At 42.4% G+C, this 26855-nt stretch overlaps 1 protein-coding gene across 3 annotated transcripts in view; it reads left to right on the forward strand.

Moving 5' to 3' along the window:
- Positions 1 to 6576: 6576 nt before the first annotated feature.
- LOC113840894 (dymeclin-like) overlaps positions 6577 to 26855 on the forward strand; it is a 51965-nt gene continuing 31686 nt past the window's right edge. Inside the window, exons 1-3 of one of the 3 annotated variants that reach the window (XM_038169657.2) lie at positions 6577 to 7193; positions 8215 to 8403; positions 21727 to 21840. In XM_038169657.2, coding sequence (XP_038025585.1) covers positions 8251 to 8403; positions 21727 to 21840 — 267 coding nt within the window. In that variant the 5' untranslated portion in view covers positions 6577 to 7193; positions 8215 to 8250. Of the gene's footprint in view, positions 7262 to 8214; positions 8404 to 21726; positions 21841 to 26855 lie in introns of all 3 variants that reach the window. The other 2 variants (XM_038169658.2, XM_038169656.2) reach the window with 2 other exon arrangements.

Here is a 26855-nt window from a genome sequence, read left to right on the forward strand (position 1 = left end):
TGTTTCCGGGCCGGTGTCCGGTCTGCTCAAGCGCCGGTCGGATGGGCGCTCCGAAGTCCCGACGGCGCGGCGAGATCGCGGCGCCGCTGGTCCCGGCGCCGCCGGTCCCGGCGCCGCTGGTCTCCTGGTCTACCTGCGTTCGGATGTGCCGGTGCCGCTGGTGTCCCGCTGCGCTGCGATGTTTGCCCCGGCGCCGCTGCGATGTCCGTGCTCGGCTGCGATGTCTGCTCCGGTGCTGCGATGTCCTGCTCCTGTGCGATGTCTGTTCAGGTCCTGTTCAGGTCTCCCGCTGCGATGTCCTGTTCAGGCCCTGTTCAGGTCTCAGCCTGTTCGGGCGCCATATGTTGCAGGAAGCACGGCCGAAAGCACGACAGACACACAGTAGAGTCAGATCATGCTCCATTTTATTGCCCAAATAGCCTAACTTTTATAGAGAACTTAACAGGGGTGGACAGTGTTTCACACAAGATTATTGGTCAAAAGCACTCAGACAAACAACTGCAAGAAAACAACCCCACCTGCAAGAAAACAACCCCCTTGTGATTAGCAGTCACATAGACCTTGTCCTTGAAGCCAGCTACTGGTAACAATATTTTTCTGAGTTCCTCAATTGGGCGATGTGGGAACACTGTCATGGGAACTTCTCATAGTTGCCCTGGTAGCTTGGTTTGCTCAGCTACAGCAAGCCATGGGATTTTTGCTGTTTCAAGAAATCCCTCAACACTTTTCTCTCTGTATTCTCTTACCCATATGGGAGCATTCAACCCCACAACTTGGGGTGGGTGGTCCCCACTGAATAAAAGCAACAACACAAATGTGACGCAGCCATGCCTGGTACACAGAGCATTGTCCCTGTTGCTTGCTGTGCATTTCTCTGACTCTTCCTCCCCAGCACTAGGCTGAGGGACAGGGATCAGGCTCTCAAAGAGGCAAAGGGAGCAGATGACATTGAGGAGGCAGTCAGAGCTAGCTGGGAACATGTAAAGTCAGAGTGAGTTTCGCTGCTTTGAGTTCTGGAGTTGCTAGGAAGGAAACTATTGAAGCATCATGACTGTCATTCCCAAGCTAAAGCTCCTTTAAGTAGCTTCTTTACAGCTTTTGCATACCGTGTGCGCTGATCGTTCAGCCAGTGAGGGACCTGCAGCGTCAGCAATTGTGAACTAAAGTCATCGAGCTTCAACATAAAGAAACTTGCACTTTTGAGAATTCAGATGTCAAAGCATCCTATTACTGGCAGAAAGATACTTCTTGCTAAAAGCCATTCATTGTCATAAGCAGTAAGTTCAGGACTGTGTTTTTACAGGCTTTTTGTCAGCCTGTGTTTCCATCATCTATTTCTTTGATATTTTAGGTGACATTTCCACTTTATTTCATCAGGTTTCCTTGGATTAAGACTTCACTGTGGTGTGCTTTTCCTTTTTTCTTTTTTTGTGTGTGTTTTTTTACCCTATTTACATTGTGCAGTTCTAGAATATTGCATTACCCATCTCTGCTAGAGTGCTGTTTTCTTAGGTAGATAAGTTTTTTCCTCCTCAGATTGTGCTAACTGTATAACTGCCTTTTGAATAGCATTGTTGTTGTGCTGTTTTGACAGGCAGAAACCTATAGCAGTTATTTATCTGAAAGTATCAGTTGGCTGGAAAATTGCTGTGATGCAATGTGAGTGCACTGTCAGTGAGAAGTGGGTCTTTTTAATAGACAGTGGTGTACTGCATCCTTATACGTATTGTTCTGTAATGCATAGCACCATGGGTCTTGCCACAAAATAAACATTGCTGCTAGATCTCTGATTTTAAAAAACATAATAATAAGTTGCAAATTAGACTTGGTTTTACAGTTATTTGTTGCATTGGATTGCAGTTTACTATATATACAAGTGAAAGGGGGAAAAAAGTTGCATTTAAGTGAATCCTAGCTTGTAATAAATACATATCTAATGGCACTATAATACATTTGGACAAGAGATGAGGTTAACATTTGTGTTCTAGTGCTTTTTAGCCTAAAGCAAGTTGTAAATATTTTGTTCTTGATCCTGAAATCAAGACTGAAATATTTCCTTGAATTCAGCTGAACTGTAGCTCCAGTGAGCTTGCAGTTGCCAGTTGAACCATTAATCCAGCTCAGGTGTGAACAGCTGCACCCTGAAGCTGGCAGGGGGTGTCCAGCAGGCTGCGAGCCCCAGCCCTGCTGGTGACAGGGCCAGCAACGCACAGTGACTTGCGGTACCACGACTGCTTCCTTGCTGGATTGCAACAGAGCTTTGCTGTCTTTTTGGGTAAATGGTCAAAAATGCAGAATGTCATTGAGAAATGTATCCAATTTGTATCCCTGCTATGAAATACACAGGGTACCACCCAGCACCAGGGCAGCACTCGGCTTATAGCCTGCACCCAGGGAAAAGGAGACCCAGGCTCAAGCAAGGGGCTGAGGAGCAGCTCGGGGCTGTAGCAGGAACAGTAGTGCTTGACACAGTTCTGCTGTGATGGCACATCTGGTGCGGCAGCTGAAGGTTGGCTGAAGTGAAAGTCTGGCTGCTGAGTTCACAGGCTGCAATTGTGGAGAAAATGGCTTCCCCAGGGTTACCACAAATCTTAAAAAGCATTCCTTTCTCTGAAACTTAATACAAAGCTTACTTCATCCTCAAAGACAGCCTCACGTCCACCCTTGCATATATATGCCCCTTCCTAATGTCAGAAGTGACTGAAATTCTGATTCTCAAATGACTGTTATTTTTCATATACAGTAGCATAGAAGGAAAGGAAACAAAGAAGAATAGTTTTGCCTCAGTTTTTATTAGACTGTAGTGTACATGTATATATAGCATAACGGTAAGTTACATAGTGAAAGTTATGAGGGATGGTTAAGGAAAGCTAACCTGGATGATAGATGGACAGGCCTCCTTTCTTCTCCTAAGAATTATTAATGTTTAGAGACTGTAAAATTTGCATTTATTCATAACAGAACTTTCAACCAGTTCTTACATACCCTTGTATGTAAGACAGAAGGTAACATTCATCATACCATGCGGCCCTAGCATTGTTCCATACTGACACGAATCAGATGAACATATCTCACAGAGTTCATTCTTCATATACATAATTGCTTTTGGTATAGTGAGTTACAAGTAAAAATCTTCACCGTAGCTCCCTGATTTTTCACCTGGAACACAGCAGCTGAAAACCAGACTGTTGGTTCTGTCCTTCATCTTTTAAAAACTTTAAATACTATTAATGAGCAATAACCTATGGTAACTTCTAATTCTTTGAAGCTCACCAATAGCAGAGTCTGTCTTTTCTTGAAATAACATGTTTGTAGATGATAATACAGTTAACAACACTTTCTGCTTAAACTACCTGTATTCCCCTGTTTAAAGGTGAACACATTTTATTTAAAACATTTCATTTTTGAAAAACAATTGAATAGATTGTTCTCTTTCTGGTAGCTGAAGATATCTCACTTGATTCTGAGTCCTATTGTTTCTGGAAGGCTTCAGAGTAGAAGAGGTGCTCTTAGCAAATCCCATTCTTCATGTAAGGTATTCTTAGACCAGATGGACAGCTGTTGAACAGTTTCTTACAACTTTTTGAGTTGCCTGACAGGTACCAAAATAAAGTCTTAAAGAAATGGAAGCATTCTTTTAAGTTTAATGTCTGGTTTCAAATGCTTGTGGAGTGCCTGTGCCATGGTGGCAGAACACCTTGCTCTTCTAAAATACGCATGCTGATGCCAACTTGGTGATTTTAGGAAGTACCCCTACTCCCATTTGTAAGCAAGGAACGCAGGCATAAAGGGATGTGGGATTTATGCATGATTACAGAGGAACTCTGCACAAGTAATGTCCTCTGTGGCTTAGCATTTCAGCCACTAGGTCATCCTGCTACATTGAGAAGTGAATTAATCTAATGTTCAGAGGTTTTGAAATGGCACCATAATATAGCATATTCTGAAATAAGTCCAAGTTGATAGGCAAGTATCACTCGACTGATAAGTGTCGTGGTTTAACCTGGCCGGCAGCTAAACACCACAAAGCCGTTCGCTCACCCTCCCCCCTCCCTCTCTGGGATGGGGGAGAGAAATGGGAAAGTGAAGCCTGTGAGTTGAGATAAAGACAGTTTATTAAGACAGGAAAATAATAATAACAATAATAATGATGCCTCCAATACAGTTAACTGCTGAGATCCCCCTGTCACTCCACAAATACAGATGGGCTCTGGTCCTTTATAGCTCGATGGCATTATAGTACATTGTGCACCGGTGTCTACTAAAGCCTTATACTTCTGTGCGTCTGACGTGCCAGGCCATCGAATCCACACAGTCCAATAAACTCGATTGTCCCTTTCCTCCCCCTGGCTGGAGGCAGGGCCCCCCTAATCCTGGTCAGAATCTTCTTCATATCTGTGTTTGAAGGACTGTCTGCTGGAAGTTGGACTTCCTTTTCAGACTTTCAAAACTTTTCAGAGAATCCCTTTTTCCTGATTGTTTTCTTTTGCAACTCACGTACCCGTGCCTCTAGGGTCACGGTAGATTTTCCATCCCATTTTCTCATGTCCTCTCCATGGTCTTGTAAGTAAAACCACAGGGTGGCACGGGGTGTGTACCCACCATATCGTCTTCCTTGTGTGGATGAACGCCTACCCCTGATAGCTGAGACACTGCTTTGTACAGGTGGGGAGGAAAATAATCTCTCTTCAAGTTGGTGAACCTTTTCAGAAAGTTTCTCCACAGCCGAGACGCAGGCCTGTAAGGAAGAGGAGAGACTTTCTTCGTACTGCCGAAGTTGTTTAGCCACTTCATCCCCTGTGGGTTCCTCATCCTCTTTCCAGGCCATTATTGCCAACGAGCTGGCATGATGGTGGTGCAGTCTGTACAAACTTCCACCACATGGGTCGTGTACACCTGACTTCATCTGGGTCTGTGGATGTTTGTTCGTGGTCTGGGTCCTCATAAATCACCTCCCGTACGGCTAATTCCCTCAGGTACTGGATTCCCTTCTCCATAGTGGTCCACTTGCCTGGTAGACATGCAAGTCCTTCCTTGAAGGGATACCTTTCCCTCACAGCTGACAGGAGACGCCCCCAGAGGCTGTGAGATTGTGCTCCATCTGCAATTGCTTTGTCAATGCCAGCGTCCCTAGCCAGGGATCCCAGCCACCTGGATTCCTTGCCCTCTAATTCCACACAATTGGCTCTGGTGTCCCAGCACCAGAGTAGCCAGGTGACAAGCTGCTCACCTATACAGCGACTAAAATATTTTTGCACATCTCGTAGCTCACGCTCGTTTAGGTTTCGGGTAGTTACTGTTGATTTTTCGGCATCCTCATCTTCCTCCTCCTGAATCCCTGATGGCCCAGCATCATCATCTCTATACCTAGATTTGGCAGAAGACTTTCTGTGTTCTAAACGACCTGAATCTCTATACCATTTTTTCACCTTCTCTACAGGGGCAACTTGTACTGCTACAGCTCATTTCTGTGACCCAGCCACAGGAGCTGGAGCGGCTGTAGGAGCTGGAGCTGGAGCGGCTGCTGGAGCTGGAGCGGCTGCAGGAGCTGGAACTGGAGCGACTGCAGAGTCCATTGTAGGGGTCGGAGTGACCGTTGAATCTGTCACAGGACTTAGAGTGGCCGCAGGGTATGTCACTAAGGTGATAGTAGTATCAATTGCAGTTCGATAGGCATGAGCCAGGCCCCAGCATGTTACAATGATTTGTGTTACTTTGGAACTGCCAGAGTCATGACACCTTTTTTTCAAGCATTCTGCCAGTTTTTGAGGATTTTGCAGTTGTTCAGGGGTGAATTTCCAACACACTGGAGGTGCCAACTGCTCCAGAAACCTGCCCATATCCTCCCATACTCCCTGCCACTCACAACTATCCTGCCTCTGGGCAGATCTCTGGATGAGATTCCTAAATAGTTGTTTAACTTTAAACAAAACCTGAAGCGCATTGAGGAGGCAGAACAACAAGACTATGCTGGTCTGAGTATCCCAAGAATATTCAATATCTTGGAGAGCTATTGTAACAAGCTCGGAGGATAAGAGGGTGGTGAAGGAGGAAGGGAGAGTGATCAAGGAGGATACAGGGGTGGTGAAGGAGAAAGGGAGAGTAATCAAGTAAGTAAAAATATCTTCCCTTTCCCCTCCACAGATTGGCTCCCTGATGAAAAAAGGCAATAGGTGTAATTGCTAATAGTTTCCGAGATACGGTTTCCAAAGTATAGAGTTGACGACAATGCAGAGTACAAATACCAAGTTAGAGTCATGACCAGATATTTCATCGTCTCATAAGCCACTGTTACAATGCACAGTACCATAATGATCTTAAACCAGGGCCCAGACAGGATAAACAACATGACAGAGAGCACATACGGAAAATAACGTGCTAAAATACTCAATTTGGAAAACAGGCACAGCAGGCTTGAGATTAAAGCAATCAGCACTGTGACTAGCAACTATTAAGCAGGTCTAATACTTATACCAATTTTAGTTTAACACACTCTGGTCAGATCTGCCGTTATCTCAGCCTTTCGGGCCCCACGTTGGGCGCCAAAAAGGACTGTTGTGGTTTAACCCAGCCGGCAGCTAAACACCACAAAGCCATTTGCTCACCCTCCCCCCTCCCTCTCTGGGATGGGGGAGAGAAACGGGAAAGTGAAGCCTGTGAGTTGAGATAAAGACAATTTATTAAGACAGGAAAATAATAATAACAATAATAATAATAACAATAAAGATGATAATAGTACTACTACTAATAATATGTACAAACAAGTGATGCACAATGCAATTGCTCACCACCCGCTGACCGATGCCCAGCCTAACCCCGAGCAGTCCGGCCCCCCCTCCCCCGGCTAGCCACCCCTAGATATTCTTTAGCATGACGTCAGATGGTATGGAATACCCCTTTGGCTAGTTTGGGTCAGCTGTCCTGGGTCTGTCCCCTCCCAGCTCCTGCTGCACCCCCAGCCTGCTCGCTGGCAGGACAGATTGAGAAGCTGAAACGTCCTTGGCTTGGTGTAAGCACTGCTCTGCAACAATTAAAACATTGGAGTGTTATCAGCACTCTTCTCATCCTAAGCCAAAATATAGCATTCTACTAGCTACTAGGAAGAAAATTAACTCTGTCCTAACTGAAACCAGCACGATCTGTCTGTGGGATCATATTCTTCTTTGACAGAAACAATCCTTAAGTGAAACCTGGTGAGATGATTCCTGTGGCTGGTGTGTCACAATAGATGGTTACAGGCTCCTCAGGAGGGATAGACAGGGTAGGTGAGGTGGGGGGCTGGCGATGTATGTGAAGAAGGGGCTGGACTGTGTGGAACGTTAAGTTGGCAATGGCAAAATTGAGAGCCTCTGCGGGGGGGATGATCAAATTAAGGGGATGTGGTTGTGGGAGTCTATTACAGACTACCCGGCCAGGACGACAATGCCGATGAATTATTCTTTGTGGAACAAAGAGATGCCTTTGTGGAACAAAGAGAAACCTTGAGTTCTCTGTGTTGTATTTTCTCCCCCTTCCTCTTTGAGGAGAGGGGGAGTGAGAGAGCGGTTGTGGTGGAGCTCGGCTGCCCACCTGAGTAAAACCACCACACAGGCACTTTTTATTTTTCTGATTTTTCTTCCTGTTTTCACCTCTCTTCTCCCTATTCCCTATATCCTACCTCCCCCCGACAGGGACCAAAAGTAAAATGTATGAAACTAAATTCACGTTGAACTGCTTTTACCTAGCAGAGGAAGTATTGAAAAGACTACGTTCTCTTACCCTTAATAACCCTTACTAACTTTTTAATTAATTAATTAATTAATTTTATTGTTTACTATTATATTTATTAATTATTTAGTATTTATTATTTTTAGAAAATATATTTAAAAATTTAACCCTTAATAACTTTTTAAAATCTTACCCTTCTCTAACCCTTAATAAATTTGACTGATTACAATATTTGGTCTTTGGGATGAGATGATGGTTCCTGTTGAGAAAATCAAGCCATGAGGCTGAATACTAGAGTGCAATGCATTCAGTTAGGATTTTGGTTATAACAAGAGAAAACAGATCTCTTTCCAGATATTCAGGCATGCCAGATTAGTTCACCACTGAGACATTAACCATTAACCAGCTAATAGCTCCATTAGTAATAATTGCCTATGCACTGTCTTTATTACCTAATATATTTTACAATGGAAATGGGCACACTAACCTTTTATTCCTTTCTTAAAGGCACAAGACTTGAATGTGATCGAGGAAGTGATCTGAATGATGTTAGAGATTATCAACTCCTGCCTCACTAATTCCCTTCATCACAACCCAAACTTGGTGTATGCGCCGCTTTACAAGCAGGATCTGTTTGAGAAGTTTCAAACTCTTCTTTCACCTTCTTTCCAGGACATAATGCAAAATATAGGTCTGGTAAGTGATCTATTATTTAAAGGATGCTTACTCTTTGTTATTTGACCTCTTTATCCTTTTGAGAGGTGGAAAATATTCATCTCTATCAGTTTCTTTTAGAATGTGTTCAAATGTTGAGTTTCCCTCCCCTATTCTCTGGGCCTCCACTGTGACTTATTTTGGGCAACATCTTTATTCAATAGAGCCAGAGGGATTTGGAGATGCCTCTGGTAAGGAATTCCCAACCTGTGACACATCTTTCACTTCCTTTAAGGAAGAACAGTGTCAACTTCTCTTAACTACCCCTTGTTATAAGCCTGTCTTTTGGAGGAGAAAAAGTAGTATTTCATTATCATGAAATCATTTTCATTTCTCTTACTCCTATCACCAGACTATTAATGATTATAGGGGACTTTGTTAAATAGCTATGAGCGGGCACTCAGTTGCTTCATTGCCTGGTCTGTATCTGAACGTATGTTGCTTTCACCTACAAAGTGTCTTGAGGACCCGAGTAATGATTCCTGCTAGAAAATAACAGATGTAAAGTGCAAGAAGTCCCTCTATGTCCTCTAGGCAGTATTTGCAGAGCTGAGCAATGCTTGAAGTTGTGCTGTGACCACTGGATGCAAAATGCTGGAAGTAGAGGCTGAACAGGGTGCTAAATTTCTTGCTGCGATGAATAGAGCATTTATTCAGTATAAATAAAAATCTGAAGAAGTTCTTTTTTTGATTTGCTTTTACTTTAAAATATTACAGAAGACTGACAGATTTTTGATGAGCCATAAAGGAAAGTAATTTTTACTCTTGACAAAAATGTAGAACTGAAACCCTGTTCTGTACCTAACCCTTCCTCTTCTGTTCTCACTTCATATTTTCTGGTCATGCAAGAGTTCGGACAGCAGAGGTTTCAGAGCTCAAAACTCTCCAAACTTCTGGCAGCTGCAGAGTACAGACAGCATGATACTGCCTGGATGATTAGGACAAGTTGTCTCCAGGTTGTGTAAAGCAGAACAGAGTGCAGTCAAGATAACTGTTCTTCGTTCCTGACTGAGATAGGGACCTTCTCTGTTTGCATGTCCAGAACCAGGAAAACTAGTGGTGTCCAGGTCCTTGTGCCTGACAGCTCCTTGCCTCCCACAGAAAGCAGCATGTCCTTTCCCTTGTAACAGTTAAATGTAGGTTTTCCTCAACAATTTAAACAGTTCCTCCCCAAAAGTATTTAATATTGGGTTACAGCATAATGCCAGTTACATTCTGAAACTATTTAAAGCTTTCCAAGGGAACATGTTGAATTTTTTAATAGCTCCTTTGTTAGAGAAGCAGGATGTCAAATAAAGATTTTCTTTTTTAAATGTACCTGTCACCAGCTGGCACGTAGTGAGAACTGTCAGGCTTGCAGATCTGAATAAAATATTAGATTCAGCTGACTCCTTTTCTAGCCTGCCACATCCTCCAGTTCATACATGGTATCAGCAGTACTACCATCCTGTACAGAACAAGCCTTTGTCTTGTGTGCTACAGACAAAAAAATTTAACTGATCTTTCTACCACTTGAAAGAGTGGCAAAGCACGTTAGCCTTGCTTTATGCATGGGGGAAGCTTGCTGGGACCATGTGGGCAGCATCTGAGAAGAACCAAAACGAGATCCTGGCTCCCAAACTTTGTTCCAGCATTTCTCTGCAGTGATGAAGGTGAGAGCTCTGTTGTCATGGCCACACAGGATGGTGAGATCACATGAAATGGAAGTGTGCTCCTGGCTCAAGAAATTCCTAAAATGTATGTTGCTGGAAGCTAGGAGGCTGTATTCATGGGAAGGATCTCCCTCTTCTTGACCTGCTCATATTCTTTTTTTAACATCCATCCCAGCCAACTGTTACAGACACGTTGGGTGCCAAAAAGACTGTTGTGGTTTAACCCGGCCGGCAGCTAAATACCACGCAGCCATTCGCTCACCCTCCCCCTCCCTCTCTGGGATGGGGGAGAGAAATGGAAAGTGAAGCCCGTGAGTTGAGATAAAGACAGTTTAATAAGACAGGAAAATAATAATAACAATAATAATAATAATAATACAATGATGACAATAGTACTACCACTAATAATATGTACAAACAAGTGATGCACAATGCAATTGCTCACCACCCGCTGACCGATGATGCCCAGCCTAACCCCGAGCAGTCCGGCCCCCTCCCCCGGCTAGCCACCCCTATATATTGTTTAGCATGACGTCAGATGGTATGGAATACCCCTTTGGCTAGTTTGGGTCACCTGTCCTGGGTCTGTCCCCTCCCAGCTCTTACTGCACCCCCAGCCTGCCCGTTGGCAGGACAGAGCAAAAGGCTGGGATGTCCTTGGCTTAGTATAAGCACTGCTCTGCAACAATTAAAGCATCGGGGTGTTATCAGCACTCTTCTCATCCTAAGCCAAAACACAGCATTCCACCAGCTACTAGGAAGAAAATTAATTCTGTTCTAACTGAAACCAGGACAGTGCTGCATACTGGTTCCATCAATGGGTACTTCTACACAGGGAAGTACACTTGCATTATGTCCACCCACCCTACTGTGGAAGTATAATTTCCATCACCAGATGTCACTAGGAGTCCATTGTGAGCAGAAGGAATATGTTCTGCTCTGTGTCACTGCAACATCTCCTTGTGCTTCAGCAAAATCCTTCATACATAGGGTGTAAGATTTTCTTGTCCTAAACCGTACTCCAGATTCATATTTGGAACAGAAATACTACTAGACAGTGTGATAGTACACTGTAACTGTATTGAAGAAAGCTGACCAAAATACAGCATATAAACAATCCATACTGATTTTTGGACAGTAAAGCAGTTGCCAGGTTGCCATATCATGAACGTATAAAATAAGAATGACATATTTTGACTTCAGTAATTACTGTTTTTAAACCAAAATAGGAAGCACAGAAGAGGTAAAAATGCTAAAAAAAATAATAAATAAATAAAAAAGCATAATGAGTTGGAAAACGTACTGAGAAAATAGTAACCTGTAGTTTACTGTTCAAATGGAAAGAGGCATCCGCTATCCTCTCAGCCTGCTCATGCTAGTGATGTGCTAGCTGGATTACTCTGGGTTTAGGCACCATGGAAGAAATCTAGAGAGAAACAAGAGTGGTAGAAAACAGGACTTCTAAGGACAAATAGAATGGGTGCTGATTAGCCCAAAAGAAGATGAAAGCTGATATTTTTCAAATAAAACACTGCTGTGAAGAGAAAGAGAATAACCTGTTCTACGTATATAGGGCAAGTAACTCATGTAAATTGTGGCAGAGAAGATTCACGGGTAGGCGTAAGGAAAGACTTTCTAATGTTTATAATAACAAAGCACTGTGGGAGATTTCCAGGGACTTCAACTCTGGAGGTGTCCTGGTTTCAGTTAGAACAGAATTTTCTTCCTAGTAGCTGGTGGAATGCTGTGTTTTGGCTTGGGATGAGAAGAGTGCTGATAACACCCCGATGTTTTAATTGTTGCAGAGCAGTGCTTATACCAAGCCAAGGACATCTCAGCCTTTTGCTCTGTCCTGCCAACAGGCAGGCTGGGGGTGCAGTAAGAGCTGGGAGGGGACAGACCCAGGACAGGTGACCCAAACTAGCCAAAGGGGGTATTCCATCCCATCTGATGTCATGCTGAACAACAGATAGGGGTGGCTAGCAGGGGGAGGGGGCCGGACTGCTCGGGGTTAGGCTGGGCATCGGTCAGCGAGTGGTGAGCAATTGCATTGTGCATCACTTGTTTCGTACACATTATTATTAGTAGTACTATTATCATCATTATTGTTATTATTATTATTGTTATTATTATTTTCCTGTCTTATTAAACTGTCTTTATCTCAACTCACGGGCTTCACTTTCCATTTCTCTCCCCTGTGCCAGAGAGGGAGGGGGAGGGTGAGCGAATGGCTGCGTGGTGTTTAGCTGCCGGCCGGGTTAAACCACGACAGGAGGCCTCTAGATCAACTAGCATTTGACAGGATAACACTGGGGTAGGAGACAGAGCAGAAGTGTCTGCAGGCATATGTGAATCTGAGTATAGCTTTGCAGCTCAACCAGATGCTCAGAACAGTGGCAATTGCCCAGATTAACTCTGTGCAGATTTTGGCATGGTAGCTCAGGACTTTGCCTCAGGGTTTGGACTATTCAGGTTACTCTGCAAAGGTAATCCTGGAGATAACAAGTAACCTCTGTGAGCTTCATAACTGAGGTAAAAACAGATGAATGTTTAAGGGATCATCAGCATATAGAACAGTCTTTTATTGAAAACTGTATTATACTATCTACCTCTGTTTTTTTATAAATAAGCTAAAAATCACCATTGACAGCTGATTGGGAACATACGGGAACAGTTAATGCTGTACAGAAGAAACTGAAATCAAAATACCTTCTGTTTCCTATTAATTTACTTTTCATTTAGAAAGTCATCTTAATAGGATAGTGTGCATCTTGTTTATCTAAATGAGATATTCTTCCTCTGGATGATGAACAAAGAGGAATGTCATGGTTCCTGTTCTGGCCTACTGCAGAAATATTTCAGCTGTGAGCTCTCTCTGTGCCTCTGTTTCCAAGGTGGTCTATAATTTAGTCAGCAGGCTCACATGTGCCAGGAATTTGGTGGAGACTCTTCACTAGTAATTCCTAAAGATGACTTTGGTTCATGACCATCATAAGAACTCATTGGCTTTTATTACTTTCATTCTTCCCAAGTCTTCTGTGAGCTACTAATAAATATCGTGATATCTAGATATCTAGGAGCTGCTAGAATTTTGTGTGCAAAATAGCCTGATAGAAATCAGGACGCTGGGAGCGATGGTTTAGTGATGCAAAGGATCAGATTGATACAATTTCCTACCAGGAATTTAATACTCCAAAGACATTTCCCTGCTAGATTTTAAAATTAGTTGAGCTGGCTTGGCTCTGGCATAGCAACTTCTATTTCAAGACCTGCAGGACTTGCAGTGAGCATGAGAACTAATTTTTCATCAACTTGATCCTGCTAATTACTAAAGCCTGGCTAAAAACTTTCAGTGTTTTTTTCCCTTTTCTCCACTCCTACCCACTTTCTTTGCCAGGAATGGGAAAATGGAAGCAGAGCACCTTGAAAAGTTCACATCTTTGAACACACTCCTAGTTTCAAAGTGAAGCTGAAAACCTTTTCAGTACTTCAAGTTTGCTGATAAACCTTTTGCATTTTTCCTGCTATTGAACTACCTGAAGCAGTTGCGTCCCTTCTTAAACAAGGTGGCTCCAGGGAGCATTGTTTTGCTTTGCTTTCCCTCCAGGACAGAGGATGACTGTCAGCTACTGAACATAGATGTGGTTTATGTTTTCCTTAGGAAGCTACTTAGATGAAGTGCTAATCCTGTGGTACTTTGTAACAATAGGTTTGTTTTCTCCTTTTCTTCTCCTTTCACTGTGCTGTGAATACAGCATGTTACTCTATCAGTGGTGAACAAGGCTGGAAATGTTAAATAGCAAATGTCAAAATGTGTCTTTTTCTTCTCATCACTTCACACAGAAAAAAAAAAAAAAGAAAGAAAAAAATATGAAAAAGGAATCCAAATTTTTTCATTTGCCGCTAACTTGTTTTTCTCTTTTGCAGAGATAACCTTGAAAATTGTGGGCAGAGAAGGCAACAGTGAATTGCACTGTTATTTTTAGCTGCAGGAGAAAGTGAAGAGTTGTGTTAGTTAGGCAGCAGTACTGCATGTGAATGGATTTGGGGCCTCACAGCACTTTAGTTTACACTGAAAGAATCCAAGTAGAGAAAACATCTTGTCCTTGATAGCTGTGCTGCTTGGTGTATGCTACAGGAAATACAAATACATGTTTCTTTACCTCAGACTGTCAGTCATATTGAAAACAATAGATGGACAAAGTAATAAAAAAATATATGATCTCCAAAAACCAAAATATCTCTTTTAAATCTTTCTAAATCATTCTAGCTTTCTTGTAGCACTTTTAATCTCTGGAAATGTTTTAAATTTATTGTTTATAAAACAAAAGGACTAAAGATGAGTCTCAGGAAAAACAGACCTCTTAAATGGAAATACTTCATGAAAAACGATTTTGGAAATCACTATAGAAAACAGTTTTTGTTTAGAGGTCTTAAGTATATTATGCCACAATAACTTGTGCTGCTGTCTACACTGCACAAGAAATCCCTGAGCTGATGGCAACCAAGCCATGCAGCTGCATGCACATTGCACAACCAGAATTAGGTGATCCTGATAGGGCAAAGCACTGCACCCTCCAGATACACTGTTTTATCTGGACACTGATAATATATTCCTGATGAGGGGTTGTTTAATCCAGGATTAAACATGCCTTTTAATCTCTGTTAATATGGAAGCCAGATTGAAGAGAGCTTTTTAAAATGGGTTGTGTTCCTTGCATGGAGAGGGCCTTTCAGTACACATCATGACTTAGATCCAAATAATTCACAGGGTCTTGTTAAGCTTCGTGTTGCATAGTTTGTAGTTATTTTCAGCTTTTGTAGACCAATTACCCAAATGATCAGTGAGAGAATAACTTTCAGAATATCAAAAATAGATACAATAAGAAAAAAAAAAAGGTGTGTACATCTCTGTCGTGGTTTAACCCGGCCGGCAGCTAAACACCACGCAGCCGTTCGCTCACCCTCCCCCCTCCCTCTCTGGGACGGGGGAGAGAAATGGAAAGTGAAGCCCGTGAGTTGAGATAAAGACAGTTTAATAAGACAGGAAAATAATAATAATAAAAATAATAATAACAATAATAATAATAATGATACAATGGTGATAATAGGAAAGTAATAATAATATGTACAAACAAGTGATGCACAATGCAATTGCTCACCACCCGCTGACCGATGATGCCCAGCCTAACCCCGAGCAGTCCGGCCCCCTCCCCCGGCTAGCCACCCCTATATATTGTTTAGCATGACGTCAGATGGTATGGAATACCCCTTTGGCTAGTTTGGGTCACCTGTCCTGGGTCTGTCCCCTCCCAGCTCTTACTGCACCCCCAGCCTGCCCGTTGGCAGGACAGAGCAAAAGGCTGGGATGTCCTTGGCTTAGTATAAGCACTGCTCTGCAACAATTAAAGCATCGGGGTGTTATCAGCACTCTTCTCATCCTAAGCCAAAACACAGCACCCTACCAGCTACTAGGAAGAAAATTAATTCTAACTGAAACCAGGACATCTATCCACCCCTTATTCCATACCATTTATGTCATGCTCAGGTTACACTCTTTTCCATACATTCTAATTAGTCACCTATAGTAATCATGGTAGTGATAACATACAGTATAATATACCAATTAACATGGTACAATTCAGTTCATGGGCTATTCTCACCCAGTATTAAATCTCCTCAAGGTACACACCGGACCTCTCCGTTCTTTTGCATCACGCACCAAGTGTATCCAGGTCCCTGAGCGAAAACAATTCCACGAATAGGTTTGCCTTTTCCTGAGGCAGGAGTAGCCCAGACTGTTTTACCCAGCATATTTCTTACATGCACTACAGGAACTTTATCCCCATCTACAGTACGTAACAGGTTTGATTGGGCAGGTCCAGCTCGGTTGGTAGATCCCCTAGTATTGACTAACCAGGTGGCCTTTGCCAAATGCGTATCCCACTTTTTGAACGTCCCAGCGCCCATTGCTTTCAAGGTAGTCTTTAACAGGCCATTGTATCGTTCAACTTTCCCGGAGGCTGGTGCATGATAGGGGATGTGATACACCCATTCAATACCATGTTCTTTGGCCCAAGTGTCTATAAGGTTGTTTTGGAAATGAGTTCCATTGTCTGACTCTATTCTTTCTGGGGTGCCATGTCGCCATAGGACTTGCTTTTCAAGGCCCAGGATGGTGTTCCGGGCGGTGGCATGAGGCACAGGATATGTTTCCAGCCATCCGGTGGTTGCTTCCACCATGGTAAGTACGTGGCGCTTGCCATTGCGAGTTTGAGGGAGTGTGATGTAATCAATCTGCCAGGCCTCTCCATATTTATATTTCAGCCATCGTCCTCCATACCAAAGAGGCTTTGACCGTTTGGCTTGCTTGATTGCAGCACATGTTTCACAGTCATGAATAACCTGTGCTATAGCGTCCATGGTCAAGTCCACCCCTCGATCACGAGCCCATCTGTATGTTGCGTCTCTACCTTGATGGCCTGAGGTGTCATGGGCCCATCGGGCTATAAATAATTCACCTTTATGCTGCCAATCCAGGTCCACCTGAGCTACTTCAATCTTAGCAGCCTGATCCACCTGCTGGTTGTTTTGATGTTCTTCAGTAGCCCGATTCTTGGGCACATGAGCATCTACGTGGCGTACTTTCACAGCCAGGTTCTCTACCCGAGCAGCAATATCTTGCCACAGTGCAGCAGCCCAGATGGGTTTGCCCCTACGCTGCCAGTTGTTTTGCTTCCATTGCTGTAACCATCCCCAAAGGGCATTTGCTACCATCCATGAATCGGTGTAGAGATAGAGAACTGGCCATTTTTCTTGTTCAGCAATGTCTAAAGCCAGCTGAATGGCTTTCACTTCTGCAAACTGACTCGATTCACCTTCTCCCTCAGCAGCTTCTGCAACTCGTCGCGTAGGACTCCATACAGCAGCCTTCCATCTCCGATGCTTCCCCACAATACGACAGGACCCATCAGTGAACAGGGCATATTTCTTTTCATTCTCTGGCAACTGGTTGTACAGTGGGGCTTCTTCAGCACGACCCACCTCCTCCTCTGATGATATCCCAAAGTATTTGCCTTCTGGCCAGTCCATGATCACTTCCAATATTCCTGGGCGACTGGGGTTTCCTATTCGAGCCCGCTGAGTAATCAGTGCAACCCACTTGCTCCATGTAGCATCAGTTGCATGATGCGTAGAGGGGACCCTTCCCTTGAACATCCAGCCTAGTACCGGCAATCGGGGTGCTAGGAGGAGCTGCGCTTCAGTACCGACCACCTCCGAAGCAGATCGAACTCCTTCATATGCTGCCAATATCTCCTTTTCAGTTGGAGTATAGCGGGCCTCAGATCCTCTGTATCCCCGACTCCAAAACCCCAGGGGCCGACCTCGAGTTTCCCCAGGTTCTTTCTGCCAGAGGCTCCAGGTGGGGCCGTTCTCCCCGGCTGCAGTGTAGAGCACATTCTTTACATCTGGTCCTGTTCGAACTGGCCCAAGGGCTACTGCATGGACTATTTCCTGCTTGATTTGTTCAAAGGCTTGTCGTTGCTCAGGGCCCCATTCAAACTCATTCTTCTTACGGGTTACTTGGTAGAGCGGGTTTACAATCAGACTGTAATTTGGGATGTGCATTCTCCAAAACCCCACAACACCTAGGAAAGTCTGTGTTTCTTTTTTGTTAGTTGGTGGAGACATAGCTGTTATTTTGTTGATCACATCCATTGGGATTTGACGACGTCCATCTTGCCATTTTATTCCTAAAAACTGGATCTCTCGTGCAGGTCCTTTGACTTTATTTTGTTTTATGGCAAAACCGGCTTTCAGAAGGATTTGGACTATTTTCTTCCCTTTCTCGAAAACTTCCTCTGCTGTGTCACCCCACACAATAATGTCATCGATGTACTGCAGATGTTCAGGAGCTTTCCCCTGCTCTAGCGCAGACTGGATCAGTCCATGGCAAATGGTAGGGCTGTGTTTCCACCCCTGGGGCAGCCTATTCCAAGTATATTGGACTCCCCTCCAAGTGAAGGCAAATTGTGGCCTGCACTCTGCTGCTAGAGGGATGGAGAAAAATGCATTAGCGATATCAATTGTGGCGTACCACTTGGCTGCCTTCGATTCAAGTTCGTACTGAAGTTCCAGCATGTCCGGCACTGCAGCACTCAGTGGTGGCGTGACTTCGTTCAGGCCACGATAGTCCACTGTTAGTCTCCACTCGCCATTAGACTTTCGCACTGGCCATATGGGACTATTGAAAGGTGAATGGGTCTTGCTGATCACTCCTTGGCTCTCCAATTGACGAATTAGCTTATGGATGGGAATCAGGGAGTCTCGGTTAGTGCGATATTGCCGACGGTGCACAGTTGTGGTAGCGATTGGCACTTGCTGTTCTTCGACCCTCAGCAACCCCACAACAGAGGGGTCCTCTGAGAGACCAGGCAAGGTAGATAATTGTTTAATGCCCTCTGTCTCTAAGGCAGCTATACCAAAAGCCCACCGGAACCCTTTTGGGTCCTTGCAATATCCTCTTCTAAGATAGTCAGCACTCTTCTCATCCTAAGCCAAAACACAGCATTCCACCAGCTACTAGGAAGAAAATTAATTCTAACTGAAACCAGGACAATCTCTCAGTCTAGTTTTCATCTGTGTTGAGGTCTTCTTTTTTCTATACTTTAGAATAATGTGCTCAGCATTGGGTTTTAAAGCATGTACTAAAACTTGAAACTCATATAATACTATCCAGACAGTTTGCTTTTTTGGTTTGTTTTCTTTTTAAGCGGACACAGAATTGAAATCTGTTCGCTTTCAAGATTATTTTAAATACAGCTCTGTTACTTATGTAGGGAAAATAATTAAAGCTCCTTCAAAGGAAAAGGCTACTTTTCCTTGACATTATGTTAAGCTTTCATTTTCATTTTTTGTATTTCGGCAGATAATTAGGTAAAGTGTTTGACCTTCAGGTACAGAGATGGGAGCTCGGGCAGTAGGGAGTTCATGCTGGATGCTTTTTGATTTTATTGCTGATATAACGGTAATAAGCAAATACCTCTTCTTGTATGTCCTCTGTATAATTCATCTTGTTTTGTTGTTTGTTTTTTTTTTCTTGTAATCCATATCTCATAGGAGTACTCTACCATCAGGGTTACAAAGAGAATTACTCCAGTTCCACTTTGTCTGAAGTAGAAAGACAAATAACACTTACAGATATGTACTATTATTTAAGTAGATATTTTTAATTTTAGTCTTCAACTGCATACCAAAAATAGCAATTCAAAATTCCTTGAAATGCTGACATGCCCTGAAAATATTGGAAGCCTATCTCACTTTTGTTCTTTGTGGAATATAACTCAACCAAGATTAGCACCTTCACCACACAAATATTAAAAAAAAAATATATATATATTTAAAAACATGTTCAGATGGAGCATTTGTCTTTCCAAAATAGGAAATGCCAGGATTTACATGATATCTGCAAGCTTCATTTGTTTTTTATACGTATACTTTATGATAGTATTTTATCCTTTTGATTAAAAGCCCAATATTAAGTTTTGCTTTTGTTGTGGTTTAGAAGAACTTGAGCTAGTAAGGAACACTAACAAGATGTATTCTCTTCATAAGCCTACCCTGGGTGAGGATAGGTTTCAACTGTGATTACTGACAACAGACAACTGTTGAAATACAGGAAGGTGTTTTTATTTTCGAAGTTTGTGGGCAACTTTCTTGTTTCTATAGGAGCTGTGTATCCTCTACCATCAATTTGTCCCAGACTCTATACTAAAACCATGTCAGCCTCCCTCTGAGGTTCTCCTGCTCTTTGTGGAAACTGTTTCTTGCTATTTTCCTGAGTAACTTCTGGTTCTTCCCTCCAGCTCCTTCACTTAAGAACTCAGCACATCTTCCTATTCTCTTTTTTTTTTTTCTTCTCTCCTCCAAGGATCATAGATCCCAGTGCTACACTCAGCCCTTATCTGTTGGAATATAAAAACCTACCTGCTACTTCTGCCAGAGGCCCCCTCTTATTCAACTACAGAGATAATCTTAACAGCCATACAGAAGGTTAAACCTAAATTTTCCCTTAAATGATTTCCACACTTCCCTTGATTGAAACAAAACAAAATCAAAACAATACATTTTTATAGACATATATACCAACCCAAAAAGCAGCTTGCAGTAACTGTCATCTCTGTATCCTACTCGGTTGGTGCTTTACAGTTTCTAGAGAAAATTGTTTTGAGATTCAGTAACTCTACTTGCTCAAAACAACCTCTAAAGCTTTGAGGATCACAAGAGAAACAACAAATTTGAATCCAAATGAATTCAAACCATCATCTGTTTTTGTTTTATTAACAGCAGCTGAGCTGGGAGGCATAATTAGGGTAATGGATGCTGGCTCCAGCTGTGTCTCACTACAGAACAAAGAGATCTCAGCAGAGGTTTTGTAGCATAATACACTCTTCCCCCTTCTACTTGGGAGAATTAACAAAAGATTATTTGATGCACTGGAGGTCACAATTCAGCCACAAGTGAACATTGCCACTTTGCAGAGAAGAGTGTGTCTAACATGTATGAGAAGTTGGGAAACCTACCAGTAGTGAGTGAAAACCATTCGTGGCTCTAACCAAAGGGCAGCTGAGTGCTCAGATGTGCACGGGCTCTATGAAGTACTTCTGACCATCTTGTGGTGCTTTCAAAGGACTCTAAGTAGGGTGTTGAAGTTTTATCCCCTATACTTTTCACATGGTTTTGAGATTCAGTTCCCCTGTGTGGCTGACAAGTTCCTCTGGGAGAAGGGATGGGGCTTGCAAAGTGTGCTCTTTTTGGATGAAAGGAGCTATTGAAATTGAGGTTTTCTGATGTCCCACATGGAGAACTGCCGGCGGAATGTCTGCTGCTGGTGTGACCTACTGAGCTTGGAGAGGGATAAAAGTTAAAGCTTGACCTAACTGTGTTCTGTCTGAGAAGGACCAGCTGGGTCACAGAAAGGAGAGGAAATATGGTGAAAATCATCTTGGCCTCACCAAAGACGATGAGAGTATTGAGAGGGAGTGTACAGGTCCTTGGGCCTGGGATTTGTGATGGGAGAGGTACGTGAGGGACTTCGGGTAGTTTATTTGGGGGGAAGAGGAGGTTTTTGTTTTATTTTGTTTTTGTCAAGTTGCTATGGCTTTGGATGCTACAAAACCACTGCGCAAGTCATGTAGACTCTTGTAGTTATATTAATGGTTGTCTTAGAGCCCTCTATCTGGGAGTTAAGGAAAATAAAGGGATTTTATTTTAAGACTTGAAAAATAAAGTAAATTTCTGGCCCAAACTATGGAAAGTAGACAGGAATGCCCTGAAAATCCTGATGTGCATAAGAAGAAGGATAGGATTATAAGCATGTTTCAGCGTGCAGTACTTGAAAATCTTATTATTTCAGCTGTATGTGTTAAATTGTAAATTCATCCACACATTAAAAATGTGACTGCAGGAGAATACTGATGATTATGCTAATTTGTCATTAACAAAGTTTTCCTAATTGTGACACAAGCAATGACATGCTTTTTCTTTAAAAAGTCCAGATACATTGATCCAGGGAAAGAAGACGAAAGCTTCATGTGTAAATTGATACAAAGATCTCTTCTATTTGTTTATGTGCTCTGGTTTTTCATTCCAGGTGATCAGCTTTTTCAGCTCCCGATTAAAGCAAGCTGAAGCTGAACTGTCAGTGGAGCGGGTTCTGGAAATCATCAAGCAGGGAGCTGTTGCTTTGCCCAAAGACAGGCTAAGAGTAAGTGCTCAAGACCTTGTTAATTAAAGTGGACTGTTCAATCAATTACATACATACATCTTATATCTGTAACATCAAAACATCATTTCTCCTATCAATAGCAGCTGATAAGAGATTATTTTTTGTATCGCACTATGTAAATGTTTTCATTTAAATTTGTCACTTGTACTAAATATTTCGGTGAATTTTTTTGAATGGTTATTAAATTGAAATGTGGAGGAATTAAAATCTGCTGACGCTAAGCTTTTCTTCATGATCTCTCTAAGACACAGTCTCACCTCTCTGTGTGTTATTAAGATGTAACCAGACTTTTATTGTTCTCATTTTTTGTTAGCACATTCTTCTTTCTCTAGAGTTCTGCATCTCCATTTGGGTCTACATAACGTGTTACAAAGATAAATTTCTGTGGCTTTACTCTCAACCTGAAGAATAAATCAAACTAGTGAAAATCAATTCAGGAACTGCAAGTCTGGTCAACATGATTGTGAGCTTTCTATATAATCCTGAGCAGAGCCCTCTGTTCTCTTTTGAGAATCTCAAATCTCACAAAGGATTTACCAACTTGATGGATTTTGTGAGGCTAAAATCCATTAATGGCTGTGTGATGTTTAAATAATGCAATAAAAAAATCTGTGGAAGTATGTGCATAAATGGGAGCTCTTTTTTGTTTTGTTTTGTTTTTTACATTCACCACAATTTTTGCTTCTCCACTGTGCCAAGTGCAGTTTAAATACTTAATGCAGAACCATTTTTGTTCTTACTCCCTGATAAGAGAGCAGGAGCTTCTTGAGACCCATTTCTTTTGTAGTAATTTCAGGAAAATATCATCTGATAAGGCATACTGAATATACACAGCCACTGTTGACGGCTGGTAATTTATTTATACCCTGGTAATTTTAAAACACACAGTGGGAATTGTCTAGCTGACTGCATATACTAATGTATTTCCTACAGTTCCAAGTGTTCCTGAGATGGCGCATGTAGCAAGTCAACCAGACAGAATTACTTAAGGAGAAATTGGTTTTTAGTCAGAGCCCTGAGCTGTACAGGAATAGCCTAAATAGCAGCAAAGGAGTTGTTGGATCCAAATCCTGTGCACAGCCCTTCAGGTTGTGCCCTTGCTGCATTATGTTGCTGTGGCTAGTCAGTAGCAATGTGTGCAAAACCAGACTGCAGAGAAACACTGGACCCTTTGCATTTCCTTTTTATGGGATGCTTTTTCTGTGACAACATATTCTTATGTGCAGATAATTAAAAGTTCTTCTGTTACAAGGCTGCAGTGATTATTGACATAGAACCTAACTAACTAAGTTTGTTGCTTACAAAAAAAAAAAGATTTTATCACTTAGTGTGTCAGATTGACATGCATGTTGGGCCACAATTTAAAGAAGTGTTGGCTCAGTCTTTAAAAGAGGACTATAATCAAAATTTACAATTTATTAAAGGAATAGAGGTCAGCAAACAGCGCTGGGTGCGCCGGGAGTCTCTGCTCCACCAAGATGCACGCCAGTTACATCAAGCAGCTGATTTTTATGCTCCTAGGCTAATACATATTCATTATTCTAAAAAAAAACAGGGTTATTATAATTAGTTTCCAGAATCCAAACCCTCCTACTGGCGCATGCGTATCAGTCTCCGGTGGTCCCTCTGGGGGTCTCTAGTGCTGAAGGCTCATAGTCTTCCTCCCTCTTGTCCTTCTCCTTTGTCCAACTTGGCTGTATGTCAGAGACTTATGCATTGTCCCATGCAAGCTTTGTCTTTTAGTCATTCTTCAGCTTTCCCCTTCTCCTTAATCTTCTGGCCAGATATCAGAGACTTGCATAGTGTCCCATGCAATAGTCATAATGGTTAGCAATTATTCTGAAACCCCCCAGATATCAGAGACTTCAAGCAAAAGCCTACAAATACATTTCCCTTCAAGCTCTCTATTGACACAAATTGCTATAACATTCCTTTGCAAGATACAAGAACTATATACATTAACCACTCTGTTTCTCTTAGACTTGTGGTTATACAAGGGTATGTAAGACAGAAGGTCACATTCATCATACCATGCGGCCCTAGCATTGTTCCATATTCACACGAATCTGTTATACTGTTATAAATGAGGTCTCATCTCAATCTGAATTTTGCAATATTTATAAAACAAATATTTCTAAAAGGTATAAAAGCTATAAAAGGTATAAAAGGCAAGTAAACAGTGCTGGGTGTGCAGGGAGTCTACACTCCACCAACATGCACACACGAACACCAAACTTTCTAAACTTATAGAACATTGCTTTACACACTAAACACAAGTATGCCTATACATACGTACAATCAGAAAAGGTAACAAACAATCCTTTAAGTTCCATAACTTAACAGTCTCCATTTTCCATTCCTTTTCTTGCTTCAGGCCTTATGTATCCCGTTCTTCCCAGATTGAAGAAAAACATATCCATCTCCTTTTCAAAGCCAATAGGCCTGGGTCAAAAGGCACGTTCAGGTCAGCAGGGGGCGTAACAGCAAAAGCCTTCGATGGCTGTAGCAGCAGAGGGGCTGATGGTGTAGCAGTTGGATCAGTAAAGGAGCCCACAGCTCCCTCACTATCTGGCAAGCCACACATTTCTGACTGTGGTCCCACATGGCTCTTTAAGGCCTCAGAGACTGCTCGCCAGGTGCTGAGCAATCCCACCACAACCTTGTCGTTTTTAGTTGCAGAGTCCCACACCTTGACCTCAGTTTGGTCCCATATTTCAGGCTCATAAACTGTCCAGTTGTTAATAAGGAGAATAAGCTGTAAGGTTACCATGACAGTCTTTGTTCCTAAGGGCGTATGATTCCCCATAATGTGCAACTGCTTACCAGCAAGAGGCAGTTGTGTGCGCAGGTCCTCTTCTCTCAGCTCAAGCTTCTCTCCAGCTCCAGTGCCGCCTATTTCCAGCGACGAGCTTCTCTGAGCGGTTTGCTGAGTTTGGCCGAACCTATCTTCATGAGGCGATCAGAGTGCCTGTTCCCGTCCTGGTCTCCATTCTCCCAGCCTGTTCCTCTTCATTTCTTTTTCTTGCTTCTTTACTGATGTAACTTCGTCGTGCTGCATTTTTTTATCTTGAGGGCAGGCTCCCCTCTTATACCCTTCTCTCCACAGCAGTTCTTTTCAAAACAACTTTTCATTGGTCAAACAACTTTGAATGTAACAACAACAGCAAACACCCAGAAACATCCATGCCTTAATGGCTGGAGAACAAGAAACCAGCTGGAGAACAAGAAACTGGAGACTGCATGGAGTCTCCTGAATCACCCTTCTTTGTTCCCTCTAAACTCTTTTATATTCCTGATAGCCTCATCGTTAAGAGTCCAATGTTATCTCAATCATGGGGCTTTCCAACCCCCATGGACACATTCCCAAATCTCCCCCTTCTTTATTAATATCAACCTTTTTCTCGACACAAATTACCACTCCATATATAACAGTAATTATATATTTCTGGATGCTAGGATCCTCAACTACATTGTTCCCTGGAGGCGTCCCTTGAGAATAAGGCATACCATCTAACATTTCATATTTCAATAATCCAGTCTCACTGTGTGGTTTAGTTCTTATGTTTAAAAGTGCCAATGGTAAGCATTTTGTTCAGGGCATTTGTGTCTCGATCATTAACTTAGCCAATTGTTGTTTTATTGTTTGATTCAGTCTTTCTACTTTCCCTGAGCTTTGTGGGTACCACGGAGTATGGTATTCCCGCTGAATACCTAATGATTGACATAATAATTTTATTATTTTAGAAATAAGGTGTGTGCCCTGATCAGAATCAATGTACTGGATTATCCCATATTTAGGTATCAGGAGTTCTAATAGAATTTTTACCACCATTTGTGCCCTAGCTCGTGTTACGGAATAAGCTTCTACCCATTGTGTTAAATGATCTACTATTACCAATAGCTATTTTATCCTCCCTACTGTTATAAATTAGACCACACAATTTACTGGTCTATTGAAATTATTTTATTAATCAAGTAAGCAGACACAAGCAAAACAGCGCTGGGCGGCTGGGGAGTCTCCGCTCCGCCACGGCACACAGCTTCCCTTTCCAGTGTCTCTGTTTTATAGCATTCAAGTTCTGGCTTGTCGAGACTTGTCGACTTGTTGAGACTTCTTCTGAGACTGCGCAGTCTGTTGTTGGGGGTCGTTATTCTTCCTCCGGCGATCATGCGTTGTGCTTGTGTTCAGGTGGGGGCAAAACAGGATGTCTTGCAGTGGGTGGGTGGTATCTTACAAAATCTTTGTTTTAACAAGGATGTTTACCCAACCCCCCTTCCCCATTTGTCCCCATGTTACAATGCCGTGAGTTGTGAAACCTTATCTCCTCAGTAGATTCTTTAAATTCTCAAGGACAATGAACAAACCCCTACTAATTTATCACACCTACATTGGGCAATTCAGTGAAATCAACTTGTACTTTTCAAAAGGCCTATAAGCTGTTTTTTCTCCCTCTGGTGGCTGCTTGTTGAAACACTTTCTTATTTATCTTCTGACAAGTTAAGCAACGTGGTATAATTTGCTTTGCTCTTTCAAAAAACCCAATGCAACCAAATTGTTTAAGTAAATGATCACTTAACGCCTTTGTACCCCAATGTGTTTGTGCATGCAAACGTCCCAATACTTGCTTCACATAAGCTTTTGGCAATATCTCTCGCCTGTCCGGCAGCGTACATTTTCCTTGTTCTAACCTAGCCCCTATTTTCTTCAGTTTCATTTGTTTTGTTTTGTTTTCCATTACATTTCAAAGTTGGTCCAAAAATTCCATAGGGGGTTCTTTTGGACCTTGTTGGAACAATTCCCAATTTAACCAGATTTTGGTATTTACCGTTCATTATTTCCGGGGTGACTATAGTCTCAGTGGGGGGTCGGTCAGGGGAATGCAATTGTCAACAGTTCCCTGAGCAGTCCCATTGGCAATCTGAGCTCACTCATAAACTCAGGTTGTTTTAAGAGTTAGCTGCTTTTCTGTTTCCATGACAACTCTCTGGGACCC

This window comes from Anas platyrhynchos, chromosome W (assembly GCF_047663525.1).
Source record: "Anas platyrhynchos isolate ZD024472 breed Pekin duck chromosome W, IASCAAS_PekinDuck_T2T, whole genome shotgun sequence".
Classification (NCBI taxonomy): Eukaryota; Metazoa; Chordata; class Aves; order Anseriformes; family Anatidae; genus Anas; species Anas platyrhynchos.